General features: G+C 41.1%; 1 protein-coding gene across 1 annotated transcript in view; it reads left to right on the forward strand.

Moving 5' to 3' along the window:
* Window positions 1-9,032, forward strand: part of LOC108793483 (calcium/calmodulin-dependent protein kinase type IV-like) — a 77,096-nt gene that overhangs the window by 31,631 nt on the left and 36,433 nt on the right. The window contains exons 5-6 of the mRNA XM_018564441.1: window positions 3,033-3,115; window positions 4,299-4,371. Coding sequence (XP_018419943.1) covers window positions 3,033-3,115; window positions 4,299-4,371 — 156 coding nt within the window. The remainder of the gene's footprint in view (window positions 1-3,032; window positions 3,116-4,298; window positions 4,372-9,032) is intronic.

The following is a 9,032-nucleotide window of genomic DNA, read 5'->3' on the forward strand; positions in this document are numbered from 1 at the left end:
TGTGTGTGTGGGGGGGTGTACAGGGACAATGATGGCATGCTTGGACTTGTAGTTCCTTAGCTGATATATATGTGTGGGGGTGGGGGGTACAGTTCTAGTGGATGTTTATATAATATGGGGGGGGGTGAAAAAAAATTTTCTGCCCCGGGCGCCAATAACTCTGGTTACGCCACTGCCTTCCGCGGCGCCACACCCTCCCCTAGCTTCTGCAGCTGACAGGTGAATGTAAGTAGCCAAGAGCAATAGCCAGACTGCTATTGGCTTTTCCAAATTGCAATAGCCAAAAGCAGGCTGGCTATTGAAACCCCACCCAGTGAGCAGAAGAGCGGACCCGAGAGAGAAAGTTCTCTCTCAGGTATGCTTTTTGCTCAGCGGGCGGGAACAATAGGCAGAAGGTTCTCTCTCAGGTCCACTCCTCTGCTTGGTGGGCGGGGCTTCAATAGCTAACCTGCTATTGACTATTACAAATTGCAATGGCCAATAGCAGGCTGGCTATTGTGCCCACCCACTAAGCAGGAGAGCGGACCTGAAAGAGAACTTTCTCTCTCAGGTCCGCTCCTCTGCTCAGTAGGCGGGGTTTCATAGCCAATAGCAAGCGGGCTATTTCTCCCCATTGTTTACATTCTGCTGCTGACAGCAGAATCTAGCTGCCGGCAGCAAGATGTAAACAAAATTTTTTGTTAGCAACTAAATTCATTTAGTTGCTTAAATTTAGCAACTAAATAAATGTAGTTGCTAATGAAATTGTATAACTTACTGTGCACCAAGCAACTGGCAATTTTTTAATGTGCATCAGCCCACCGGCAAATAAACATATGTCCTCTTTTTTTTTGCTGGTTGCTTGAGAGTGCTGGTTGCTTGAATGCCGGATAATGCAGGGTTAACTTTATTTTTTTTAAACTTTTTTACAAGCCCCTATGTGATAGCATAGTAGTGGTGACAGGCTCTCTAAGGCTTCTATTAGGCCTTTGCACCTTTGTCACCACTTCAGCTTTCACACTGAATTAGGGTCTTATTTGTGAATATTGTCTTTTAAAAATTGTTTTATTTTCTCTGCAATCTTTAAAAAAGGTACAGTTATTACAGGTAAAATGTGCACATGTTTGTAAAGCATTGCAAGTTGCAAAGCTTGCAGATGAAATAGATGAAAAGCTTTGTGCAAAAATTAACAAACAAAATGAAAAAAAAAGTATAAAAAAATAGAAATAAATAAAAGAAAATTACAGAAAAATATTAGCTATGGGGAAAGGAGGAGAAAAGAGTTATCTCCTATGCCCAAAGTCCAAAGTGGTTAAAGTTGATTTTTGTAACACCATAAAAAATAATACCTAAAATTTGTTTCTCAAAGCCTTTTTTTCATTTGTGAATAACTTTGCCAAGCTTTGTACCATAAAAATATTTTTTCAAGACAATGCAGGAAATTTAAGTATTTACAATGTCATTGCAAAATCAATAGGCCCATAGCTGAAATGTGAAAATTGTTCTGTTCCATAGGGGATATACTGTACAGATATGAGAGCAGAAGTTGCTAAAGACGTAAGGTCTGGGCCATCACTTTTCTACTTGCTTCTCTTATTTATTAGTCTGACATATTTCAAGTATGCAATTTGGAAGCTCCAACTTCTCTAGCTGTATACTTATTCCAGGTCACTGTAAAAAGGGTGTCTATGTGGCCTTTTTTATCTAAGCTGTTTTTTAGCAGCAAAGGTCACAGCACCGCCTGGGTTATCCATTGTAGGGAATGCTTACAGAATGAAATTGTCATGGTTTGGGACTCACAGGTATGAACTGGAGTCAGGTATGTGGACCCTTTCCACTACACTGGCAGGGACACTCAGAGAAAAGGGTCCAAGCAGTGAAGGCTGACAACTCCCAGAGCTGGAGTACAAGCAGGGGAACAGAGCAAGCAGGGGAACTGAATGAGGTAGTGGAAGTCAGCTAAAGCTGGAAGTTCAAATACAAGGCAGGGTGCTGCAATGCTGAGTAGGTGGCATGGGATGCTGAGTAGGTGGCAGGGGTTCCCCAGGATGTGGAATCTAAGAGCCAGCTGGTATTCACCAGAGCTCCTGAAGGTGGAGATGGGCTTGGCTGCGTGCTGACCCCAGGTCCCAATCCTTAGGTCAACCCAACTCACCTAACAGGTACAGGGTACAAATCAAAGGTTAGGGACAGGCTGAAGACTTCCAGGGACAAAGCGAAGCACAGCATAGACTGTAGGCAGGGATTTCCAAGGACAAAAGTGAAGCACAGGGCAGCCAGTAGACAGGGATTTCCAAGGACAAAAGGGAAGCACATGGCAGCCTGTAGACAGGGATTTCCAAGTACAAGCCAAAGAGTCGGTAAATGGGAAAACTTGCAGGAATTCAGGGTAAATCACAAATAGGGGACTCGGCAACTAGCTTAGGAAAGCGTTGCTCGGGCAGCGTGCCGTTCGCTGCCCTGGGTTTAAATAGAGAAAGGAAGAGGGAGGATCCACAGGATCGGCTACAAGCAGACAGCACTGATTGGCCAAGAAGCTGCATAAAAAACAGCAGGAGAGGTCGGCCGATGCCTAAAGCTTGCAGACAGGTGCAAGAGTGAGTCAGGTTCAGAGCACATGCCTGGAGGACTACAAGCACCAGCACAGCCCTGCGTGCCTGCAGAATCAGGGGTAAGAGGTATGTATATAGTTGAAGAACTAGAAGTAACAGCTCAGCTGCAAGTCTGCAGCTGAACTGTGACAGAAATATAGTCATCAAAATATGAGCAAGTATATAAAATAGTAGTCAAGAAAAAAATGAAATGTAGGTAAACTTCATAATAACGCAAACCTTCTGTTTAGTCAAAATACACTACTGTTTCCCTGTAGGATCTATTTATTTTTACAATCCTACTAACAGTTTTGCAAAGATTACATATATTTTTGAAAACTGATACAGCCAAACAAACCAGTTTCAATTATGCACTTATCTAGTTTGTCGACGAGAGTTGTGAACTATGCAACTAGTCACAGTCATGTATCTAATAGTTGTCTAATATTGTCCTTATTTTAGATTAAACTCAAGGAAATCTTTGAGACATCATCTGACATTGTGCTAATTCTAGAACTGGTTACAGGAGGGGAACTTTTTGACAGGTAAAATTTCCATTATATCTGTCTCGAAAGAAACTGTTAAGGTGGTGCTTAATTTATAAATCTAGCCAAAACATTTGTCTTAGTTTTAGAGTGGGAAAGATAAGAGTCTCCTATTGGGTTTTTACTGCTATCTGGAGCTCCATAAGGCTCCGTTTACACCTACACATTTGGTCATGCAAACCTAAGCGTGACAATGCACAAGACAAGGAATCCCATTCATTTCTATGGCTACTGTTCACACCCTAGCGTTTTGTCGCACAACGTTTCCCATTGAAGTCTATGGGGCCAAAAAGAGCTTTAATCTGCCAAAAAGTAGCTCATGTTCTTTTTCCAGCGACAGGCATTTATCTGCTTGCAAAAAAAGCTCAGGTGTGAACAGGGGCCATAGAATTAATGGAATTCCCTGTCTTGTGCGTTTTATTGTGCTTAGCTTTGAGCGACAAAATGGCTAGGTGTGAATGGGGACTAGATTTCCAACATCAAACAAGAAGTAAGGGGAAATATGCAGCAGGGAAAAAGACAACAATTAAAGGAGAAGTAGAGTAAAATGCACACTTCTCAATAGTTAGAGGCTCTATAAATTGAGAACTGAGCGGTCCGCTAATCGCTCTGCTCATGGACTTCTCCCTGCAGACACCATTCCCCACAGGGATTCCCCCTTCTTTCTCTCCATTTTTCCAGCACTCATTGGAGGGACAGGCAGGGGAGGGGGTGGGCACAGCTGGCTCTGGCTCTCAATCAGGCAGTGGGGTGGATCACGACAATACTCTGCACCGTCAGCATAATAGCGTGCAGTAGCATGCTAGATGCTGATTTGGATCACAGGGGGACATTAGTAAATGTCCTCCTGTGACACAAAAGATGACTAAAGCTATTTAAAATCTGAAAGGGGTTTTAATCTTTCCGTATTCTACCAGAAAAATATTCCTGTCTGTTGGAGATTTTCCCTCACTACCTGTCTAGTGAAACTGTTGTCACCTGGATAGTAAGGTGAAATCTCTCTAATGGACCTCCAGATAACCGTAAAAACCTGACAGGAGTTCTAATTTGTTTCCAATCATCCAAGAACTAAAAAAATGTTCCGCTGCATAGACCCTTTATCCCCAGGCTGTGTCATTTTGTGCACCTATTGGTATATTTAAAAGAATTATGTTTGTATAAATCCCCATGTCTTCCATTTTAGGATTGTAGAGCGTGGCTTTTACAGTGAAAGAGATGCGGCGCGTGTTGTCCAACAAATCCTGGAGGCGGTTTCTGTAAGTTGAATGAAAAAGATTGGGTGTGCTTGTTCATATTTTGCTTTCTTTCTTGCAGATATAAATGTGCCTGCACAAACTCATATCAAATGAGATATATGTAAATATCAAGCCAACTTGAATATTTTTAGAATAATAAATTATGTTGAAATTTAAGCCTTCTATTTGATTGTCATTAGCAAATTATTGAAAAATAATTGATGTACACAAGCACAGCTAGTAAGTTTGTAAAGATGGTTTGAGACATTTTGATACTTTCCTACAAGATGTGGGCATTTATTGTGGATGTGGAAATATAGGATTACTCTTTCATCTGTTACCCTCTCTTCTTTGTCTCATTTATATTGGCGTTAAGAACAAACATTTGCTTCACATTATGAAGCTTTCCAAATACTTTGACAACCAATGCCTGTTCTTTACGTCAAAAGCAAATGGTCTGGTATACATTAAAATTTTCAAGTTGACTTCAATCTTTATTACAAAGTTTGGTAGGTATTGCCAAACCTAGCAAAATGCCTAAATTCAAATCAACGGTGCTAAGGCAAGGCACTTCCTTGTTTTCCAAACCCTACCTCCAGCCAAGAAAAGGTATTCAGAAAACGCTTTCCAACACCTCCAAAACACATCTGATTTTTTTTTAAATTACTTTATTCTAAACGCCCATTTGAAGTTAAAGTAGAATTAACCCTTCCTTTTTTTGCATAAACAGTATCTACTGCTAGCAAGCAGTAGATATATGCAAAAACATTAAAAAAAAGTAAAAAGTCACCAAAAAGGTTATTACTTACCTGTGTCCCCGCCGCCCGCTCTTGTCTGAAGATCTGAAACATTCTTGAGTGGCCGTGAAGGATCATGGGGCGGGCGCATGCGCAGTAAAGATCTTCAGCCGAGAGACACGGGGTAAGTTAATGCTCACGCGCACAGACTCCGTGAGACAGGAAGACACAACAGTTAGTGCTGGAGCAACAGCGTTTTAGAGACTCCTGAAAACTACTGGAAAAAAAGGAGATGATTGGATCAGGAGGCATCATTTAAGGTAAGTCTTTAAAGCAGCGGGGGGGAGGGATTTTTTACTTTAATGTCACTTTCATCTTACTGAACCAGTAGAGAAGAGGGGAGGGCTCTAATATGCAAGAAAGGGGCTTGTCTAGAGTAGTCAAATTTTAAGCAAGTTCAAAGGCACATTGCAAGTGGAAAAAAAAATATATGGAAAGCATTAAATTACAATTTAAAAAAATATGTGATTCAGGTGTTAGAATTTGTTATTACTTACTCATTTCCATCTATCACTGGTTAGCAAATGTGTTTCAGAGAGATATTCTTCAAACACATAAAATATATGTTTTCCTATCTAAAAACTTGCTCAGTGTGTTGCTAAGCATGTGCACATCCATATTATTGAGAAATATTATATGCTGTGTTTATGTGTATCTACTGTACTTTTGGTAATATTTTATGTAGGTTATCCATTGTTAGTAACCCTGGTCATCACACTATTTATTTAGTATGAGTACAAGTATTTACTTTTGTATAGATCTGCTATATATTTGCTAAACCTTTTTGCTAAATATACAAAACAAGTATATTTTCACCCGTTTTTACCGATCATACAAAAGGAATTGAAACATTTCGTATCTGGCCAAAAAAGGGTGTTTACTGTTGGTGCTGCAGCCTACCAAGTATTCTTCATCTCTTACAGCAGTACAATACTTAAGGATAATGCAGCTCCTTTCAAACAATTTCTTCGTGGTTATTATGCTTTTGTATATAAGTCTTCACAATCATTCTTGCAGAACTGCACCACTGGCAGATTGCAGGGGCTTGAGGATTCAGCACGGATTTTGTGAATGAATGTGGCAGAATCTGTTTGGAAGCATCATTTTGCAAAGAACGGATTTCAATTTGCAGAAGTGGGTTCGAAAATGAGTTTCGGTTACTGGGCAAATTTTTTAATGATACACTTATCAAGTTTTTGGCCCCTTTCACACGGTCCGATCAAGAGGTGATCCATGCACTGACTGATCGTAATTGATGCCACCATTGTGGCAAACGTGTCGATCCAGTTTTTTTCCTCCATCTTACAATGAAAGAAAAAGCTGAAATTATAGGCCTTATGTTGGTCTATGAGGAATTGGATGTAAACAGACTTGTGTCTGTTTACATCAGATTATCCCCGATCTGGCAGGCTCAGGTCTGGCAAAATAGATCTCTGATCCGTTTGTTTTTCTGGACCTTACTGGAGCTGGAGGTAAATGGATGTAAACAGACACCCGTCTGTTTAGATTTGGCTACCCATAGAATAACATTGGGCTTCTAATCAGATCCTCCTGAAAAACTGACAAGCGAACCTGATCAGGAAGCCTGTGTAAAAGGGCTCTTAACCCTAATTTACATCTTCTTGGTGCTGCTGAACTAGGTACACACAAATATAGGGCTACCTTTAAAGGAGAACTATGAGGTGAGTGCTTTTCACTCACCTCATAGTTCTAGCCGACCTGTGACAATGAGACTGTCACAGGTCGGCTCAGTAGATTGGGAGGTGAGCGAACACATACCGAGTTCACTCACCTCTCGATCCTGTCACAGCTCTCTGCCGTGACAGGGGGAGGGGCTAGATTCCCCTCTCCCCGCTCTGATCTGCCAGCGCTGACTGGCGGAACGGATGGGGGAGGGGGCGGGTACAGCTGGCTCTGCCTCTAGATAGGCAGAGCCAGCTGTCACTCACGCAGCTGGGCGGATCCCATCGTCTAAGTCGGGATCCGCTCCAGCTGCGGCGTCTCAGTATACCGCGAGCTGTAGCTCGCGGTATACTGAGCTTAGGGTAATGGGAGGACGCTAGTTTGTGTCCTCCCGCTACCCTAAGGAGAACTATGGGGAAAAACACTGACCCCATAGTTCTCCTTTTAAACAATTATGGAAAAAGGTGAGTATGTTACCCACAGTGATTTGTAACCTACGCCAACAAAATGAGAGGCAAATTCTGAGCAACTGTAGCCACCATATTGTTACATCCCTGTCTAGGCATGGCGATTGTCTTCTATGTGTCCAGCTCACACCGCAACATGGGTGTGATGTGCAATGCACTGCATTTTTCTCCAGCGCGCTGGATGGCACCGCAGGTTGCCAGCACTCTGCGATTCAGTGCAGAGACCTGAATGGAGTATATACATTGTACACTCCAAATAAAGTAAAAAAGTAAACAGTTTGATCCACTGAAACAGCCCATCACACTACCACCCAGTGGGCTAGTGCAGGTGGGCTAGTGTAATTATAGCCTAAAAGGTCAGAATTGCAATAGCAGATGCTGTGAACAGTGCATGTTGTGTAAAATGTATGTGTGTAACGAGTTAACTGTGACGTGAACCTGCCTCAGTGACGTCCACTCTCAGTGTCTGTTGTCACTTAGACTGTTGTCCAGCAAGCTGGAAAATCTGAGGCTGGTGCAATGCGTCACAACATCAGTTAAGGAAATCTTACATGTAACAAAAATTTTTTTCTTTAAATGTATTCCAGTTTAACCTCTTATTACCCTTTACTTAGTTAACCTCAAGCATCCCTAATATACTTCCTCCCCTTAGCTAAAAAAAATGCACAAAGTTGAAAAAAGCACCTTTTTATTTGCAAAAAACTTTGCCATGCTTTCTATCAGAAACCTCATTATAATCTCAATTTGCGCAGGAAAACTTTTAGAATAAAATGTATCGTTCATTTACAAAAAAAACTTAAAAAAAAAAGAAAAAGCAAACACTGATCAAAATGGAAGTAAACACATTTTTTTTTTCTTACATATCTTTGTCTATAGATTACATATATATAAATAAAATAATTTTTGCAAGACAATATTGCCAAAAGATAGTTTAGTTTGTCCCCCCCAAAAACAATAGGGGAAATGTATCAATTTGGTTGCATCATTAGCATCTATTAAACTGTCACATCCCTGATTTCTAGTGCATTAGTGACAGATTTATTATCCTAGTTCACGTTTCTTTCCTAAATGCCTCTGTAAGGAGAATTTTCTCTAAATTGTCGCAAGCTTGCTGGGAACCTCCTGGAGGACATCTGAATAGCCCTGAAGTGCTCATCTGGCTTGAGGATATGAAGTTGAATTATCTTTGTGATATTTTAACATGTGCCCAGGAGCACTTCTAGAATGTGCTACAGTTTGGAAGGTTTTTATTGTTGCAAATGCTTGACGCAATTACTGTGCAGTCAAGAAATGATATGAAATGTCACAAAACCTGTGCAGTTAGTCCCAAGCATTAAAATGTCACAAGAACACTTCAAAAAAGAGGCAAAACCACAGAATATAGCGGATTTGCACAAATTCTAAAATTCAGCTCACTTTGCAGTTTAGATATGTTGTCCTAGATCTTTTTTTTCTCTTCCCCTTTTATCTGTCTATATCCAGTGGTGTCACAAGGGGGTGAGGCCTACACTGGGTGACACCAAAATGGCTCTCAGTCATTTTGGTGTCACCCCAATGAAACGTCGGGCACTGGGTCCATGACATTTGTACGAGAGAGGAGGGGACACGGCAGCATACTTTATGACGACGTCATGCATGCGCATAATCCTATATTCGATTGTATTATACAAAATTTGTTGCATATACCTGTCTGTTCCTCTTGGACAACTATTTGAATATTTTTGTACACATATGT

The sequence above is a fragment of the Nanorana parkeri genome, unplaced genomic scaffold (genome assembly GCF_000935625.1).
Source record: "Nanorana parkeri isolate BGI_ZX_2015 unplaced genomic scaffold, ASM93562v1 scaffold751, whole genome shotgun sequence".
NCBI classification, from domain to species: Eukaryota; Metazoa; Chordata; class Amphibia; order Anura; family Dicroglossidae; genus Nanorana; species Nanorana parkeri.